The 20,729-nt window shown below is 42.5% G+C and overlaps 1 protein-coding gene across 3 annotated transcripts in view; it reads left to right on the forward strand.

The window, feature by feature from the left end:
- The window catches only part of LOC126161579 (lactosylceramide 4-alpha-galactosyltransferase-like), a 441,277-nt gene that overhangs the window by 237,352 nt on the left and 183,196 nt on the right, over positions 1-20,729 (forward strand). For all 3 annotated transcript variants that reach the window (XM_049917522.1, XM_049917521.1, XM_049917520.1), the window contains exon 2: positions 1,618-1,673. In XM_049917522.1, coding sequence (XP_049773479.1) covers positions 1,633-1,673 — 41 coding nt within the window. In that variant the 5' untranslated portion in view covers positions 1,618-1,632. The remainder of the gene's footprint in view (positions 1-1,617; positions 1,674-20,729) is intronic.

Below are 20,729 nucleotides of genomic sequence, written 5' to 3' on the forward strand. Positions count from 1 at the left end.
AACTCGGGACCTTTGCTTTCGCGGGCCGCGCACACTCCGTTGCAGAGTGAAAATCTCATTCTGGAGACATCCCCCAGGCTGTGGCTAACCCATGTCTCCGCAATATCCTTTCTTCCAGGAGTGCTAGTTTTGCAAAGTTAGCAGGAGAGCTTCTGTGAAGTTTGGAAGGCAGAAGACGAGATACTGACAGAAGTGAAGCTGGGAGGACGGGGCCTAAGTCGTGCTTGGGTAGCTCAGACGGTAGAGCTCTTGCCCGCGAAAGGCAAAGGTCCCGAGTTCGAGTCTCGATCTGGCACATAGTTTTAATCTGCCAGCAAGTTTCATTCTGGTAATACATTAGTGTTCACAGCTGCTGAAGGTTCAAGATTCCTTAGAAGAAAGTTTCCACCCAAGAGTTATACAATAAAGAAATTCCCAACCTTGGAAGTCTGCTAGCCTTTCTTTCGGGACGCACATATTACTAACGTCAATTCGTACTGCAAAAGCATATAAATCGACATTGATGTGTGGTGAATGGGAGGGAGGGTACATAGTGTCACGAAGGAAAATAAGGGAGTAATCTGTAGTATGTGGTGTAAAATCCTGCCGTTATGCAAAGGAGATATTTAAAATTCTCATATTTTCCTTACAATGGGTAAAAATACTACTAATTCATTTACATTTTTATAATAATAGAGTACATTTTGTACATTACATATTCTAAAGCCTGTTGCCAATTTTGGGGGTTCACTCAGCCTCGTGATGCCAATTGAGGAGCTACTCTACCGAATAGTAGCGGCTTCGGTCAAGAATACCATCTCACGACCGGGAGAGCGGTGTGCTGACCCCACGTCCCTCCTATCCGCATCCTCCACCGAGGATGACACGGCGCTTGGATGGTCCCGGTAGGTCACTCGTGGCCTGAAGACGGAGTGAGTGCTAATACCTTGTGGATACAACAACTTTCTTCTTTCATTGGCTGCCCGTTTATGTTACATGTAATTGTCACATCCTGTTCTCTTCTCGATGTCTTCCAAATATTTCTTCATGGTCCATCATCCTCTTCCGTCCCTTCCCAGGACTTTACTTTCAAGAATGTTAATGATGAAAGTGTTGCGGCTGATGACAAGTCCAATAAATTTTATTATTTTCACATTTTCTACACCAAGTAAAAAAAAATCATCCCTCTCGTGTGTGACGTTAATTTTTACTGTATGTGTTATAAACAGCGTACGTTAACATCATGCATGCAGTTCAGGCAATAGCTTTGTGTGGAAGAGCATTTTCCTATTTAAAAATGGTATCAGGATACTATCATGAGAGCTAACACTGGAAGATACTGAATGCTGTGACGTCAGACACTCTGAATTATTTCCAGTGATGACCTGAAAGCATACCGATGGCGTTCCTATTTGGCATTCGTACAATTTTAATGACGAACTGTGCGTATTACAGTTGATGATGGTACTGTGAATATTGCAGTTCTAGGTATATAACTTTTAAATTACTGTATGTGGCTATAAGTGGAAGGGAGGAGGGCGGGTGTGGGATAAGATAAGCTGTAACAAATTAAGGGAAAAGTTTCAAGCAGAGAAAAAACGTTAGATAGTATTTAACGATTTGTGAATTTCTTTCCAGAAAATTCCGTCATGGATGGCTGCCGTAAAGAGACTGATCCCTGACCAGCGCCGTGGGTGAGTTCTACAAAATATTAATTAGCTCCAGGGAAAAATTCTGGCATCTTAATCTAGCTTGCCAGGTGTAGTACAGCGCCCAGTCACGGTAGAATAAAATGGCTTCGCAAGCGGGAGGTGAACAGTTCGTTACTCTACACTAGCAAAAAACAGTTAGGGTAAAATGAGGTAATAGCGCACCTAAGGTATTTTAATTGTAATCTTTATTATATAACACTTAGAGGGTCCAATTAACGTAGAGCATTTGCCACATTTGTTAACTGTAGCATATCCTAAAACTGTAAATGTACAGCTACATGCTTCAAAAAAGAAACTGATAATTACAAAATACCGGGTAAAATGACCCAGTATCTTGGGTAAACTGGTGCAAGGAATGGTATAAGGTATTCAGTTCCACACTTCTAATAGTACAAAATATATGTTTTAAATATTACGATTATAGCAAAAACACTGAGCAACATAGCTTACAAAAGGGAAATAGCGAAAATATCAGCTTAGTCAACTACGGTATACATACAAAAAACAATAATAATAGTTTTCTGACAAAATAGTGACAAAAGAGAAGACGACTCGAGTACAAGTGTTTTCAGTAACTGGTCTCTTCCACATCTATAAAACAACTAATGCTCCTTCAGACAGGAGTCACAGTTACAGAGCTGTTCCACCCACTGCATTCATAATGACACCAAAAGTACAAGAAATACACCGACACCATTTATCGCTATCTTTGCCAAATTCACCACATATTACGCATATATCTTTGCCTCTGGTGTTGCCGGATGGCGCTCTGTCAGAAGTTCCATTATGAAGAGCACTGACGGCATTTATTAATTCACCCGCCTTCCAAGAAGCTGTCTCTGTTTTACGGATGTACGTCCTCATCTGAACAGAGGAACCCATTCTTATAAAACTGATTCATTATGTTATTTTGACTTTCATTAAATATACGTTCATTAAATTACATTTAGCTACCTACTTCCATTAGTGTCAAACTGAAGTGGGATAAAATGAGGCCCATTAGTGTCAAACTGAAGTGGGATAGAATGACGCGCTCGGCCCCTGGGCGTCGGATTACCCCAACAGTCATGGCTTACACAAGGTGTTCAAAAAAAGGCGTCGAATACAAGGTGTTTAAAAAAATGTACGTATTACAAAGTATTATTTTGTCCAAACTATCGATCGCTGCGCCTCGGCTCGTCTATTGGAGAAACGAATACATCGTCTAGTGTACATTAATAGCCACTAGATGTTAGTTGTCTCCTGTTTTACTTGGTAACCGTCATATGTTTAAAATGGCTACTCCGCAGAGTTTGCGAAGTGCAATTCCGTGATTACAGTGCAAAGACGTTTCAGGTTGAGGTACCAAATTGGTCCTCCGAATGGGTAGAACAAGACGGGTCATCCCCTCACTGGAGTCGCCAAGTGCGTGAATATCTGAACGAAACTCTACCGAACCGTAGGATTGGTCGTCAAGGAGCTGGCGACTTAACATGTCTCAGCTGGGCTCCACGGTCACCGCATTTGACACCCTCTGACTTCTTCCTGTGGGGTTTCGTTAAAGACAACGTTCATGTACCACCACTCCCACAAAACCTGGAAGAGTTGAACAACCGGATCCGTACTGTCGTAACATCAGTGGCGAGGGACATGCTTGCCCGAGTACGGGAGGAATTTGAGTATCGATGTGATATTGTTCGTGTCGCTGATGGAGGACATATTGAACATCTGTTATCAGAACTTAGAGGTTCGTAAATATGTGTGTAAAGTTTCATATTCGTATGTCTTAAAGTTCAATGAATATATGGATTCGAAATAAATATTTTATTTTTAAAACACCCTGTATTTTGATAGGTGGTAACACTGATCGAAACAAGAAAATTAAATCCAATAAACTTAGGTCCTTAAACGCATACTTTCCGAGATATACATTGTTGTGGGTTGGCAAGAGAGCCAACCCGGTACTACTAGAGGAAGCCGAAAGGCACGCTTTTTAGCTCACGTAGGCTGGCGTGAGGTCTGGAACAGGACAAGGAAATTAGACTTTAGCAAAAAACGTACGTTGCTGCTGGAATACTTAAATTTAATCCGTAAATGGTGAACATCGCTCTTGACGGTACTTGTTTTACAGCATCGATAGTAACTGGTAATGGCGCCTTGCTAGGTCGTAGCAAATGACATAGCTGAAGGCTATGCTAACTATCGTCTCGGCAAATGAGAGCGTATTTTGTCAGTGAACCATCGCTAGCAAAGTCGGTTGTACCACTGGGGCGAGTGCTAGGAAGTGTCTCTAGACCTGCCGTGTGGCGGCGCTCGGTCTGCAATCACTGATAGTGGCGACACTCGGGTCCGACGTATACTAGCGGACCGCGGCCGAATTAAAGGCTAACACCTAGCAAGTGTGGTGTCTGGCGGTGACACCACATACATATGGTATAGGAAAGGCTGCGCGACGACCCTTGGTTGCGGATCGTTGCATTGGCGCTACATCAAACGTGTCGACAGGGTATTACGATGTCTGAGTCACAGTATTCTACCTACCATTAGGTTGTCTGCAGTCAGTTGTGTGATTCGAGTCGTGTTGTAGGCTACGTTAGTTTTCGTCGTGTTTCTGTGCCTTATTGTACACTTCTGTCGAAGCTGGAGACATATCATGGTGTTTTACCTCCCCTCAAGGATTCAGTTATGTATTCACTGTTATTGCGTTGTTTGCACAAATGGTGTAGTACATTTACATTTTCCTTTTTCCAACATTTGTTAGTAATGAAAGCCTAATACTCGATAAGTGAAATGGCGGGTGTGATAATCTGCTATTGTTTAGCAAATGAACGTAACCTGCGAGCCCATGTCCTCTTCGCTGAAAAATATCCATAGCACAGTCCCCTCTGATAAACTGTTTGGCAGACTTTTCCAGTATCTGATATCTGATCGACACAGGTACGTTTGCACCTCGGAAGACTGACAGTGGAAGACCCCGCATAATGCGCACGCATGACATGGAGGAGCCTGTGCTACGTTCGGTGGAAGAAACCCATGGAACCAGTGTGAGACGGTTAGCAGCAGCAGAAGGAGTGTCTCACTCCCTGATCTGGGGGGGGGGGGGGAGGGGTACTACATGAACAGTTGCTGTACCCATATCCTCTACACCGCGTTCAGGCCACAGTATGATCATGGCAGACGGCGGTTCTGTCAATAGTTGTTGCGTAAATGTGCCGTAGATCGACTGTTAACACCTATAATTTTATTTATTTTATTTACTGGTGAGGCAGGACTCACGAGAGACGGTGTTGTGAATTTCCATAACCAGCATGTATGGGCAGATGTAAATCCCCCAGAAATTCAGGAAAGATGGCATCAACAGCGATTCTCAATCAGCGTAACGGCAGACTTACGATGTGCGGACACTACTGGGTCTCATCTTCAATGCGTGCCAGCAGGTACAACAACAGCCGGGTGTACTTAAAAGGTTGCCTCATTCCTTACGCAGGAAAGCAGAGGAGTGCATTTTCAGGAATGGACGCCACGTTGCAGACCTGCTGTAAACACGTGCGTTTTTATAGCAGGAAGTATGCATTTCCAGACCCATGTTTACTGGACCTATTTTCGATGAGTACTACCACCTCTCAACGTATTCGACACTTTTTTGGACACCCTGTATAAAACTATCGTTCCAATATAACTGCGAGTGTTAATGTGCAGAGATGGGCATAACAACAGAAACTTGTATTTTAACGTAACAGGAAATGGGTTACCTCTTAGAAATTAGAGATCCAATAACGGAAGAAACAAAGATAAAACACACTCTTGCTTCTTGCGCCGACGACTGGCAAGTAACGGTTCCCGATTTCTGCCCGAGTGTTTTTTTTTTATAACTGAGCGCCAGATGGCAGCACCAATTAGCGAATATTAGCTCTCACAATTTAAGACACGCTGACATGCGTCGTTCTACCCACTACGCCAAATTTCCCCATTTTCCCCCCTCCGCCTTATCCGCGAACGCACCCCAATTCGCGTATCGTGTCCGTGGAACTCTCTCCCTTATTTCGCGATAATAGAAAACGAGCTGTCCATCTTTGAACTTTTTCGATATCCTCCGTCAACTGTCTGTCGCAGATCCTACACTGCCCAGGAATACTACAGATGTGGGTGGACAAGCATGGTGTAAGCAGTGCCTTTAATAGAGCTGTTGCACTTTCTTAGTGTTCTGCCAATAAATCACATTCTTTTGTTTACTTTCCCTACAACATTATCCACGTGATCGTGCCAGTTTAAGTTATCTGTATTTGTAATCCATAAGTATTGAGTTGAATTTACAGCCTTTAGATTTGTGTGGTTTATTGTGTAAACGACGTCTAGCGGGTTTCTTTTAGTGCTCATGAGGGTGACTTTACAGTTTTCATTATTTAGAGTCAATTGCCATTTTTTGCACCATACAGATACCTTGTCTTCGTCATTTTGCGATTGGTTTATAAACATCTGACGACTAAAATGGTAAACGAGAGCATCAATAGCAAAAAATCAAAGAGGGTTGCTCAGATTGTCTCCTATGTCGTTGATACGATCAGGAACAGCAGAGTGCAAGATCAAAAAATGTATTGCTTTGGAGGAGATGTGTGAAATATTTGCACGGCAACTGCGAAAATTCAATGCTTTCGTTGACGTCTGTACTTCCTTTTCAACAACAAAACGAAAAGCAATATTTTCTCCTCAGCCACATTTCGTAACTTGCTCGGCAAGCACACAGACAGTTCTCGCCGCTCAGTTTCAGCTGCGCAGTTCAGTCGCGTGCTCGGCGATTCAACTGCGCAACTCAACCGCACGAATAATCGCGCGTTGTAGAGACTGAACCACGCGGCTGAATCGCCACGACCAAGTCGCCACTGTGAAAGCAGCCTAAGGCGGTTTCCTGCGAAGCCGCTCTGGAAGTTCCAACTGGTCGGAAGAATGCTCAACAGAATTTGTCAGCAGATACAGCTTGGCTAATGAACGCACGTGATTCTTGGCTCTTGAAAGACGTGTGTTCGCGAGTTGTGCGCAGTCTGCTGTTGCATTATCGTCTTGAAGGACGACCCTGTCGTTAGAACTGTCTTACCTAACTGAAACACAAGTCAGTTAGTAATATACAATACTACTTTTTTATTTACGCCAGGCCAATTTCATTACATTTAACAAACACAAACCGATTTCTTTTCTTCTGCTCTTCAAATGTGTCATCAATAGAGACATCGTATTTCTGTAGTCTAGCGTGCGATTTAGTTTGCGCGCATCATGCAACTATTTCAGTGACTTAGTTAAGACAGTATACCGTTGAAAGCTGTTCGGTCAGTCTAAGACCTATAATCTGATACAATTTAAAAGATGCATCTTAAAGGTTAGGTGAATGGAATATTATGAGGGAAAATACGTAAGTTTAGTATTTTAGAAAGTATAGAGAAAATTTTTTCTTAAGATTTTGTTTTATGTGACATGGAAAAGTTTCATATCTTTCTAAAAACCTGTAACAACTCCATTTCAATTGGACGAACGGAGCTGTAATACAGTCCTAGGTAACAACAACTCGGTACTTGGCCCCAACAGCTCTTGAATTGTGTGGCAGCTTCTTGAGAACATCTGAATATGAGCTCTAATGACGAATGTGATACGCTAATAAATTTTAATTTTTGTTAAAACTCTTGTAATATGTAACCTCTCTATAAAAAATAATTTGTATGTGAGAAAAGTGAATATGTTGATTCTAATAACTATCTCCTCATGCAACATGTACTTTAGGTCTCGTAGTCAATTGCTGAGCAAGACTGGCTGTTAGTTGGTCCTGTGTGAACAGTGTCGTGAAATAAAATTCATGAAATGAAAAATTTCAAATAAAGAAAATGAATCTAATTAAATGCCAAAAGAAACTAATTGTGCGCTCAGTGAAAATAATATACCTAAAATTCAGTCACGTTGCGTGACATGAAGTGCAATGTTTGACATGGGGACAGTCGGTGTGGCCGAACGGTTCTAAGCGCTTCAATGTGGAACCGCGCGACCGCTACGGTCGCAGATCCGAATCCTGCCTCGGGCACGGAGGTGTGTGATGTCCTTAGGTTAGTTAGGTTTAAGTAGTTCTAAGTTCTAGGGGACTGATGACCTCAGATGTTAAGTCCCATAGTGCTCAGAGCCATTTGAACCATTTGTTTGACATGGAATAGCGACAGAAATAAATTACTGTTCTACCCAGATGAAAATAAATGTTCTATATTAACAGTACTGTTGACTGGTTCAAATGGCTCTGAGCACATAAACCTAACTAACCTAAGGACATCACACACATCCATGCCCGAAACAGGATTCGAACCTGCGACCGCAGCAGTCGCGCGGTTTCAGACTGAAGCGCCTAGAACCGCTCGGCCACAAAGGCCAGCTACTGTTGACTGAAAATTAATCTGCATGCTAGCACACCTACTACACACTGTTTGCTCAGGAATGCAAGATGAGATCTGCGCTGAAATAAAAGTGACTCACCTCTTGCTCAGCATGCTGTTTTGTGTCTGATGTACTGACGTTCTCACAAGCAAATACAAACCAGCAGATGCAACAGCTAAAGGAAAATAAACTTCTCACTACTAATTTATTTCTTTTTGCTGGTCAGAATCAATCTGCGACTTTTTGTGGCGTAAGGTGCAATGCACACACGATAAAATGTTCTAAACCTTACTATAAATCACGGAGGTGGGTTTACTTTAAAGTAAATCGTTTTTGAGAAATCTCACTCTGATTATTGACAAATGAACCGCACAACATAAGAAGACTAACAATTACGAAATTCTCTCATTACAAAGAATCTACAAACATTTCAATTAGTTGAGTTATTCGTGACATAATTAAAAACAAAGACATCAGATTAAATCTAATCCTGAAAGTTATTAGTTTCCTGAGGGACAACGATTTCCTTCAAAATTCCTCTAAAATATTCTCCATCAACATAAAGAACAAGAAAGTATTACAGATGAATTTTCATCATAATACAGTATTCCAGATAGCTTCTCCCAAATTACACACACACACACATACACACACACACACACACACACACAGATGTCGTTCTCGGAAAAACGCAACGGCTCGCTACAAAGCCTATTACAATAATGGCTCAGCGCTGCCCAAATGACTGGCTAGCACGTCTACCACAGCTAAAACAGAGTCAAAGATCTTATTCGCTACTCATGCAGCGAGCTCATTCAGCATTGTCCCAGTTCTATAAAGGTGAATTATATACAATAATAGAAGCAGAAAGCCTAATTTACGAAGATCTATCCAAGAAAATCTTTCTAGCAATCTCCAGCGGCTTCTAAAAAGTTGTCAAACAGGGTTTGAACGGTAATTAAATCGTTTTCTTTGTATTTTCTGTTTACTGCTCATCGAACGTTTTACAGGTAGGAGCACTTTGTACGTCCTTTTGTATTTAACTCCCGTTGAATTTTACATACTGGGTCAGGAATCTGATCTCAGTTCCGTTAATTAATTAATTAATGTTCTTCAGATCAGAGAACTTCGTTCTTACACTGTTTGTTAACGTAAGTTTCCATATCTGTCTCTTTAAATACACAGTTCAACATACAAATGATGATTACCTCAAAACTATCATAAACTGATATTACCACAGTCACAAGATTGCTATTTACCTCCATCTGCCTTCAGTGTCTTTTCTTTAATAACTGCTGATATCTTTCTTCCCCACTAAGTATTTCTAATAAAAAAAATGATTTTTTGGTCTCTGATCGCGTTCAACGTACTTCATAATACTGAAGACAGCGCTGTCTGTGGTAAGTGTAAATATAATATGTCAACGACACATCTTGACAACCCTTGGGAAGTATATGGGCCCCTTATTCCTCACAGTGCAATGACGTGGCTACATGTACTGATTACCCGTTCATTTTGAAATTGCATTGTTCTGTCAGTCTTAATTAATTTATTCAGTTGTCAATGGGTATCTGAAAGGCTTGTTATTAGTGTTCATGCCGTTCATGTCTCATCTCCCTTCGAGCGATCCTCTTTACAAAGCATGGTGTAGGTTACTTGTTGCCAATGTTAGATATCCCCTCTCTGTATGAAACGTTTCAATGTTCCCCCGCTTTTGACCGAATCTACTACACTGTTCTTATGATCCATACGCGAGGTAGACGATGGAGGCAGAAGTGTTACAGCCTATCTGAAAGACTGGTTCTCTACGTTTTCCTAATAGCTTCCAGAGAAACAAATTACCTTTCTTCAAATATTCAAGAAAAAGAGTATAAGACACTAAAAGAGTACGCTAAGGCCTGATGTCGCATGTACACATATCAAAAAAAGTTTTGCATCACCTCCGTTCCGAGAGTTCCGGAACCTGTACAGAAAATTGGAATAGAGATCAACATAAACATCATTTCCGCCCTTTTTATTCCTCATTATAACCACACATTCCATGTTGTACCACCATCAGCGAGATCTTTGGAGGTGGTGGTCCAGATTGCTGTACACACCGGTACCTCTAATACACAGTAACACGTCCTCTTGCACTGATGCATACCTGTATTCGTCGTGGCATACTATCCACAACTTCATCAAGGCAATGTTGGTCCAGATTGTCCCACTCCTCAATGGCGATTTGGCGTAGATCCTGGTCCAGATCATCCTACTCCTCAACGGTGATTCGTCTTAGATCCCTCAGAGTGGTTGGTGGGTCACATCGTCCATAAACAGCTCTTTTCAATCCATCTCAGGCATGTTCGATAGGGTTCATGTCTGGAGAACATGCTGATCACTTTAGTCGAGCGATGTCGATATGCTGAAGGAAGTCGTTCACAAGATGTGTACGAGGGGGGGCGTGAATTGTCGTCCATGAAGACGAATGCCTCGCCAATATGCTGCCGATTTGGTTGCACTATCGGTCGGAGGATGGCATTCACGTATCGTACAGCCGTTACGGCGCCCTCCATGACCACCAGCGGCGTACGTTGGCCCCACATAATGCCACCCCAGAATAGCAGAGAATCTCCACCTTGCTGCACTCGCTGGACAGTGTGTCTAAAGCTGTCAGCCTGACCGGTTTGCCTGCAAACATGTCTCCGACGATTGTCTGGTTGAAGGCATATGCGACATTTGTCGGTGAAGAGAACGTGATGCCAATCCTGAGTGGTCCATTCGCCATGTTGTTGGGCCAGTCTGAACCGCGCTGCCTGGTGTCGTAGTTGCAAAGATGGACCTCGCCATGGACGTCGGGAGCGAAGTTGCGCATCATGCAGCCTATTGCACACAGTTTGAGCCTTAACACGACGTCCTGTGACTGCACGAAAAGCGTTATTCAACATGGTGGCGTTGCTGTCGGGGTACCTGCGAGCCATAATCCGTAGGTAGCTGTCATCCACTGCAGTAGAAGCCCTTGGGCGGCCAGAGCGAGACATGTCATCGACAGTTCCTGTCTCTCTGTATCTCCTTCATGTCCGAACAACATCGCTTTGGTTCACTCCGAGACGCCTGGACACTTCGCTTGTTGAGAGCCCTTCCTGGCACAGAGTAACAATGTGGAAGCGATCGAACAGCGGTATTGACCGTCTAGACATGATTGAACTACAAGCAACCCGAGACGTGTACCTCCTTCCCGATGGAATGACTGGAACTGATCGGATGTTGGACCCCCCTCCTCCTAATATGCGCTGCTCATGCATTGTTGTTTACATCTTTGGGCGGGTTTAGTGACATATCTGAACAGTCAAAGGGACTGTGTCTGTGATACAATATCCACAGTCGACGTCTACCTTCAGGAGTTCTGGGAACCGAAGTGATGGAAAACTTTTTTCGATGTGTGTAGTATTAGTTGTTCAGAGAAGCGCGCTGCTACGTTCCTAAAAGATTACAGTAGACATAGGACAGTATTGTCAGCGAAGAATCTAATAAATCATTTATGTATTTCACAACATTAGCGGTCCTAACGTGACATCCCGAGAACACCTGATAATTTCGTTAGTATAAACCGTTAGCTGTCCAGTGTAAGTGTACAGCTTATTGGGCTTTCACAATCAGAAATTCGTTGATCCATTCGCTTCACTGATTCCGCTTATAATCTGCGTGATTGAATTTTAGTTATCTGTCGACAGTGTGGTCCAGTGACGACCATGTTCCGCAACTCAAGGAAGACGGAATGTTAACAGTTTACATGTGTCTAAGCAAAGTTGCCATCAAATGGAAAGCTGGTTTGAACGCGACATGATCATACTGAATGAAGACCACCGTCCCTCTAAAAAGTTCCGAGACCAGTTTTATTCTTGGCGCATAAACGACTTAGAGCAAGCAGTATAAACGGTGTCAACTTAAACTAACAACTGCAAACGATATTCGTGCATTCGAACAATATTCGTGCATTCGATCAGTCATTTGGAAGCAGACAGTGTCAAATAGTGGACGTGTGGCCCTAGTGTGTCAACGTTATTGTGTCGCAGTGGAGCAAAATTTCTTAATCATGTGTTGAAAACATTCTCCAGAGGGATAAAAATGTCTGCATAGTTTGCCCCCCCCCCCCCTCGCGCGCCAGACTCTCGAACAAAAACAACAACGCGTGGAGCCGTGCCGCCACTTTGTTAAAATGCAAAACGCGGACAGTTCTTTTGTAAAGAAAATCATCATGGGTGACTAGACTCTGTGTTATCAGTAGGATCCTTCCCCAAAATGACAAAGTGCACAAATTCGCTTTGACGACGTACATCGGCATTCAAGCCATGTGACGCCCGAGTTGAATAACATCACAAAAAAGGACTTTCCTGACAGATTCACATGCTTTATGGATATTCTGTGTTGCGTTGTATTCAAGTGCATGGAGAGTGTTGGGGGAGGGGGGGGGGAGACTATACAAAAACATTAGAACCAACTTCTTAAGGTTTCTCCATATTTTATTAACTTGGTCTCGAAACATTTTGAGCTGGTGGGATATGTCCATGCCTTCCTCCGTCCTTCCAACTTACTTAGTTAAGCTGTTGTAGGTGGACCTATAGTTTAACGTGTGCTCCGAAGCACGATGCAACCTGAGATTTTTTGCACGAACAAATCGTTGTCATATGTGAAAGTGATAAAAAATTCCAGTATAGACTAACGATTGATACCAAGATCTTGGATTTCTACACTACATGATAAAAAGTATCCGGACACATATTAGTGGACATGGATGTGGGGAGTGTTCACCCTTCGCTTTTTGACGCCTTGAACTCTGCTGGGGACACTTTCGATGAGGTTTCTAAATGCCTATAGAGGAACGGCAGACCGTTCTTCCTCAAGAGCTGTTCAAAATGGTTCAAATGGCTCTAAGCACTATGGGACTAAACATCTGAGGTCATCAGTCCCCTAGACTTAGAACTACTTAAACCTAACTAACCTAAGGACATCACACACATCCATGCCCGAGGCAGGATTCGAACCTGCGACCGTAGCGGTAGCGCGGTTCCAGACTGTAGCGCCTAGAACCGCTCGGCCACCCCGGCCGGCTCAAGAGTTGTAACCAGAGAAGATAAGTGATTCCAAGGCTGTGGTGTGGATAGTAGTCGACGTTCTAACTCATGCCAAAGTGTTTCATTTCGTTTAGGTAGGACTCTGGGCAGACCAGTTCCGTCCATTTCATGAATGTTGTTGTCCACAAAACATTGTCTCACAGATGCTGCTTTATGACAGGGTGCATTATGCTCTTATAATAATTGCCAACGAACTGTTCCCCTATTGCAGGCAGTACACAGTGCGTTAAATTTCTTCATATGCTTCCACAGTAGCGTTTTATTAAGTGCAGTAAGGGGACCACACACTAACTACAGAAAACACCCTCATACCAATTCTTCCGTACTTCTCTGCTGGCATGATGGCAGGTAACATTCTCCAGCTATTCACCGAATCAAAACCCTTCCATCAGATTGCCGCAGGTGTAGCGTTATTCATCATTCCAATTCACTCGTTTACAGTCACACTATCCGTGGGTGTCGCTCTTTTCACCATCCCAAGCGCCGCTTATCTTTGACTACACAAATGTGTGCTTATGGGGAGCTGTTCGGTCATTGGTACCCCATCCATTTTAATTCCCTACGCACAGTCACAGTGCTGCCTGGACTGTTGGTTCTTTCTTCGTGTTTCCACTTCACATTTGCATCGCCAACAGACGACTTCGGTAGCTTAAGAACGGTTGAAATGTCCCTGATGGATCTGTTACTCTGGTGACAGACAATGACTGATCCACGTTTGAAGTCACTGAGCTGTCCTGACCGCCTCATCCTGCTGTTACTGCCTCTGTGCTGACAACACAGTACTCCTTGCCTCCTTTTACACTGGTTCGTCCGCCTCTCTTATCATCTAGTAGTCAATTACGTATTGCATAAGGCTGCCCGAATATCTTTCATGAGGTTGTGCACTCCGGTAGTTTCTTAGCCACGGTGCTTCTATGGTTTCCTTCTACATATGCAGCGTCGTGCAAGTAAAAGTGACCCGGACAAGTGGGTTCGATTGGACGTGTCTTTGTGGCAGCATCAACAGAGTAGGAAGAGAATTACAGTTACTTCCAACAGGATGGTGCAACCTCCCATATAGCTGGCCGAAACTTGGAGCATATTTACACAGTCTTAACGCCTGAGAGAGTTGCTACAAGAGGTTGGTCTTGCCGCGACTCTCACTGACCACCAAGGTCACTGATCTGTCTGCGTGCGATTGCTTTGTGTGGGGAGCCCTCGAGTCTAAAGTGTATCGCAACAACCCTCATGGTCTCCAAGAACTGCAGCAGAACGTGTCGGATGAGACTGCAGCAATTCCAACAGTCCAGCTCCGATCCGGCTCCAGCAGCTTGCTGACGTGGGTCCAAAAGTGCCAAGAGATGAATGGTGTTCACTTTCAACGTCTTCTTTAGAGTCAGGTTAGTTCTGTATTTCCTTTCCTCCGCTGTGTTTCTTTGTACCTTTGAACTCTTTTTCTCCGAGCCACTTTTATTTGCCCCACCCCATGTTACATCTATTTCATTACTTTTCAGTAATGACGGTTAGCAGAGCCATTTTCAGACAATTTCTTGATCGTTTCGAACTCGAATAGCACTTGAGAAAAATGAACACCTAAATCTAAAGCTCTAGGTTTATTACGATGGTCGTTTTTCCATGTGTACGTGGGAGTCAACAAAATATTTTGAGATTCAAAGAAGAGAGTTGGCAACTGAAATTTCGTGAAAAAGATATCGCCGCCACGAAAAATGCCTTTGTTTCAATGACCTGGGGCGTTGTATTCCACAATTACGTTTAATACGACACTTACTGCCCTTCTTTGAACTTGTTCGATGTCCTCCGTCAATCCTGTCTGGTAAGGATTCCACATTGCCCAGCAGTACTCCAGAAGAGGACGGGTAAGTGTAGTGTGGGAGTCTCTTTAGTACATTTGTTCCAACATCCGTTCTGCCAGTAAAATGTAGTCTTTGGTTCACCTTCGCCTAACATCTCCTCTGCGATAGTACCAGTTTAAGTTCGGGTAATCCCTAGGCATGCAGTTGAATGTACGACCTTTAAATTTATCAGGTTGCCCTCCATGGGGTGGGTGCACGCAACGACTGTGGTTATATTGGGTTAGATAGAGCAGCAATCAGTCGCAGAATTAAGTTGCTTTAATATGACATTTATAGTCACAACGCAGATCAGATTTCGACCTGTGTCAGGTCATTATCAATGCAGTGCGGAATTGTAGCAGTTGTTCGTGCTCAAGTGAATGCTTAATGGTTGAACTGTGTAAGCATTCACTTGAGCACGAACAACTGCTACAATTCCGCACTGCATTGATAATGACCTGACACAGGTCGAAATCTGATCTGCGTTGTGACTAAAAATGTCATATTAAAGCAGCTTAATTCTACGACTGATTGCTGTTCTACCTAACCCAATTATGTTATTTATGTGTAACCGAAATTTAACGTATTTGTTTTAGAACTCATGTGCATGTACTTTATTGTTGAGAGTCATGCAACATGTAGACATCAGGTGTAAATCGTTTTGCAATTCTACTGATGACTAAACTAGACAGAAAACGACAACACTATCTGCATAACAATATAACAAGACTTCTCTCATTTGTATAAATTAAGGACAGAAGACGGCCTACATTAATTCATGGGAAACCCCAGATATCGCTCCTGTTTTAGTAGATGATTTCCCATAAATTACTACGAATTGTGACTTTTATGACAGGAAATCACGATTATAGTCGACTCCTTAGGTCTGGTCGTATGTAAAGTATGCTTGCGGGAACACTCAATCAACGCCTTCTCTGCGTGATAGCAATGGAAATACTGATGACAGTGCTGCCAAACCAGAGTTACTAAGCGCAGCCTTCAGAAATTCTTTCACCAAAGAAGATGAAGTAAATATTTCAGAATTCGAGTTAAGAACAGCTGCCAACGTGAGTAACTTAGGAATTGATATCCTCGGAGTAGTGAAGCACTAAGGTTTATTTTCAGAGTATACTCATGCAATGGCTACATACTTAACTCATACACAACCGATCGCTCGAAGTAAGATGCGTACCCAAAGACTGGAAAGTTGCACAGATCACACCAGTATTCAAGAAAGGTAGTAGAAGGTTGTATACATGGAAGGACCCTGGAGATACTAAAAGGTATCAGATAGATTATATAATGGTAAGACAGAGATTTAGGAACCAGGTTTTAAACTGTAAGACATTTCCACGGGCAGATGTGGACTCTGACCACAATCTATTGGTTATGACCTGTAGATTAAAACTGAAGAAACTGCAAAAAGGTGGGAATTTAAGGAGATGGGACCTGGATAAACTGAAAGAACCAGAGGTTGTAGAGAGTTTCAGGGAGAGCATAAGGGAACAATTGACAGGAAGGGGGAAAAGAAATACAGTAGAAGAAGAATGGGTAGTTTTGAGGGATGAAGTAGTGAAGACAGCAGAGGATCAAGTAGGTAAAAAGATGAGGGCTAGTAGAAATCCTTGGGTTCCAGAAGAAATATTGAATTTAATTGATGAAAGGAGAAAATATAAAAATGCAGTAAATGAAGCAGGCAAAAACGAATACAAACGTCTCAAAAATGAGATCGACAGGAAGTGCAAAATGGCTAAGCAGGGATGGCTAGAGGACAAATGTAAGGATGTAGAGGCTTATCTCACTAGAGGTAAGATAGATACTGCCTACAGGAAAACTAAAGAGACCTTTGGAGATAAGAGAACCACTTGTATGAACATCAAGAGCTCAGATGGAAACCCAGTTCTAAGCAAAGAAGGGAAAGCAGAAAGGTGGAAGGAGTATATAGAGCGTCTACACAAGGGCAATGTACTTGAGGACAATATTATGGAAATAGATGAGGATGTAGATGAAGATGAAATGGGAGATACGATACTGCGTGAAGAGTGTGACAGAGCACTGAAATACCTCAGTCGAAACAAGGCCCCCGGAGTAGACAACATTCCATTGGAACTACTGACGGCCTTGGGAGAGCCAGTCCTGACAAAACTCTACCATCTGCTGAGCACGATGTACGAGACAGGCGAAATACCCTAAGACTTCAAGAAGAATATAATAATTCCAATCCCAAAGAAAGCAAGGTGTTGACAAATGTGAAAATTACCGAACTATCAGTTTAATAAGCCACAGCTGCAAAATACTAACGCGAATTATTTACAGACGAATGGAGAAACTGGTAGAAGCTGACCTCGGGGAAGATCAGTTTGGATTCCGTAGAAATGTTGGAGCACGTGAGGCAATACTGGCCTTACGACTTATCTTAGAAGAAAGATTAAGGAAAGGCAAACCTACGTTTCTAGCATTTGTAGACTTAGAGAAAGCTTTTGACAATGTTGACTGGAATACTCTCTTCCAAATTGTGAAGGTGGCAGGGGTAAAATACAGGGAGCGAAAGTCTATTTACAATTTGTACAGGAACTAAATGGCAGTTATAAGAGGCGAGGGGCATGAAAGGGAAGCAGTGGTTGGGAAGGGAGTGAGACAGGGTTGTAGCCTCTCCCCGATGTTATTCAATCTGTATATTGAGCAAGCAGTAAAGGAAACAAAAGAAAAATTCGGAGTAGGTATTAAAATCCATGGAGAAGAAATAAAAACTTTGAGGCTCGCCGATGACATTGTAATTCTGTCAGAGACAGCAAAGGACTTGGAAGAGCAGTTGAATGGAATGGACAGTGTCTTGAAAGGAGGATATAAGTTGAACATCAACAAAAGCAAAACGAGGATAATGGAATGTAGTCGAATTAAGTCAGGTGATGTTGAGGGTATTAGATTAGGAAATGAGACACTTAAAGTAGTAAAGGAGTTTTGCTATTTGGGGAGCAAAATAACTGATGATGGTCGAAGTAGAGAGGATATAAAATGTAGACTGGCAATGGCAAGGAAAGCGTTTCTGAAGAGGAGAAATTTGTTAACATCGAATATAGATTTAAGTGTCAGGAAGTCATTTCTGAAAGTATTTGTATGGAGTGTAGCCATGTATGGAAGTGAAACATGGACGGTAAATAGTTTAGACAAGAAGAGAATAGAAGCTTTCGAAATGTGGTGCTACAGAAGAATGCTGAAGATTAGATGGGTAGATCACATAACTAATGAGGAGGTACTGAATAGGATTGGGGAGAAGAGGAGTTTGTGGCACAACTTGACCAGAAGAAGGGATCGGTTGGTAGGACATGTTCTGAGGCATCAAGGGATCACCAATTTAGTATTGGAGGGCAGCGTGGAGGGTAAAAATCGTAGGGGGAGACCAAGAGATGAATACACTAAGCAGATTCAGAAGGATGTAGGTTGCAATAGGTACTGGGAGATGAAGAAGCTTGCACAGGATAGAGTAGCATGGAGAGCTGCATCAAACCAGTCTCAGGACTGAAGACCACAACAACAACAACAGTAGAAGCAATCAACTAAATTCACACCCACATTATTAACGTCGATATGCAGCAGGATTTTCGAACATATTCTGTGTTCGAACGTCACAAATTACCTCGAAGACAACCGTCTATTGACACAAAGTCATTGCGGATTTAGATACCATAATTATTGTGAAACACAACTAGCTCTTTACTCACACGAAGTGTTGAGCGTTATTGACACGGAATTTAAAAATGATTCCATATTTCTAGATTTCCAGAAGGTTTTTGACACTGTACCATACAAGCGGTTTGTAGTGAAATTGCGTACTTATGGTATATCGTCACAGTTATGTGACTCGATTCGTGATTTCCTGTCAGGGAGATCACAGTTCGTAGTAAGCGACGGAAAGCCATCGAGTAAAATGGAAGTGATTTTGGCGCTCCACACGATAGTGTTTTAGGCTCTCTGCTGTTCCTCATCTATGTGAACGATTTAGGAGACAATCTGAGCAACCGTCTTAAGTTCTTTGCAGAACATGCTGCCGTTTATCGTCTAGAAAAGGCATCAGAAGATCAAAACAAATTGCAAAACGATTTAGAAAAGATATCTGTACGGTGCGAAAATTGTCAATTGACCCTAAATAATGAAACGTGTGAGGTCATCTACAGAAGTGCTAAAAGGAATCCGTTAAATTTCGGTTACACCATAAATCAGCCAAATCAAAAGGACACAAATTCAACAAAATACCTAGGAATTACAATTACGAACAACTTAAGTTGGAAAGAACACACATAAAATGTTGTGGGTAAGGCAAACAAAAGATTGCGATTTATTGACAGAACACTTACAAAATGTAACAGACCTACTAAACAGAGTGCTTACGCTTCTCCTGTCCGTCTTCTTTTGGAGTACAGCTGCGCGGTCTGAGATCCTTACCAGATAGGATTAACGGAGCACATCGAAAAAGTTCAAAGAAGGGCAGCGCGTTTTGTATTATTGCGAAATAGGGGAGAGAGTGTCACTGACATGATACAGTATTTGGGGTGGACGTCATTAAAACAAAGGCGTTTTTCTTTGCGGCGGAATTTTCTCACAAAATTTCAGTCGACAACTTTCTCCTCCGAAATCCGGACATATTGTATATCACCAATGACACTGTTGCTCGTTTAGCACCACCCAGGGATCACGTGTAGGGTAATTTAGGTTATACTTACGGACGTGAGCTACGATCGACGCCCCCCCCCCCCCCCACCTCACTTAAGGTGGAAACAATTTCTACTGAGGGAGGCCAAGAAAATCTCTGCATCACCCTCTCTACCACTGCACCAGGAACTCTCATCCGCCGCAGCAACGATTGCGATCAAGAAGATCAGCAAGTGTTACTCGCAGGACAACTCATCGCGAATGGTTTTGATCTAAATGAAAGCTGGAAGCATGAATTGTCAACAAAAACATTGCGAACAAGAGCCCATCACCTTGATCCGACAAAGAAGCCAAAAGGTTTTGACCTACCGAGGAAGCTCTGGTGCCGCCTCAACAGGTTAAGGACTGGACATGGTTGTTGTAACTACTTCAGGTACAAATGGGGCTGGATCAGTTCACCAATGTGTGAATGTAATGAAGAAGAGCAGACAATTGAACATCTAGTCCAACGCTGTGCACTTCATTCATACCCTGGAATTCCCGTCGACTTGTTCACTCTCACACCCAGCTTAATTAATTGGTTGAAAAACACGGATTTTAAGGTTTAATCTGGTCTTACATCATATGTATATTGTATAAAATCACTTATCTTATATCAACTGTATATTGTATAAAATCACCATACGATTAAATAAATAAATCCTCCGAATGCGAAAATATTTTATTGACACCAAACAACAGAGGGAGAAACGATCATCATAATAAAATGAGGGAAATCAGAGCACCGAAAAATATACGTTGAGAACTTTTACCATTGCAGTGCGTCAGCAATCGTGAATAATTTTATGATTATAAGGAATCCGCCTCGATTGCAGTTATTGCGCGTGGTTATCCGCGCCGAAACCTAGGTCAACATCCGGTTTCTAACTGCAATCGAGACGGATTCTTTATAATCATTAAAAATATAGGTATTCGTTTTTCTCCGCGCGCTGTTCGAGATTGGAATAATAGAGAATTATTGTGATGGTGGTTCGATGAACCCTCTGTCAGGCACTTCA

The sequence above is a fragment of the Schistocerca cancellata genome, chromosome 2, assembly GCF_023864275.1.
Source record: "Schistocerca cancellata isolate TAMUIC-IGC-003103 chromosome 2, iqSchCanc2.1, whole genome shotgun sequence".
In the NCBI taxonomy this organism is placed as follows: domain Eukaryota; kingdom Metazoa; phylum Arthropoda; class Insecta; order Orthoptera; family Acrididae; genus Schistocerca; species Schistocerca cancellata.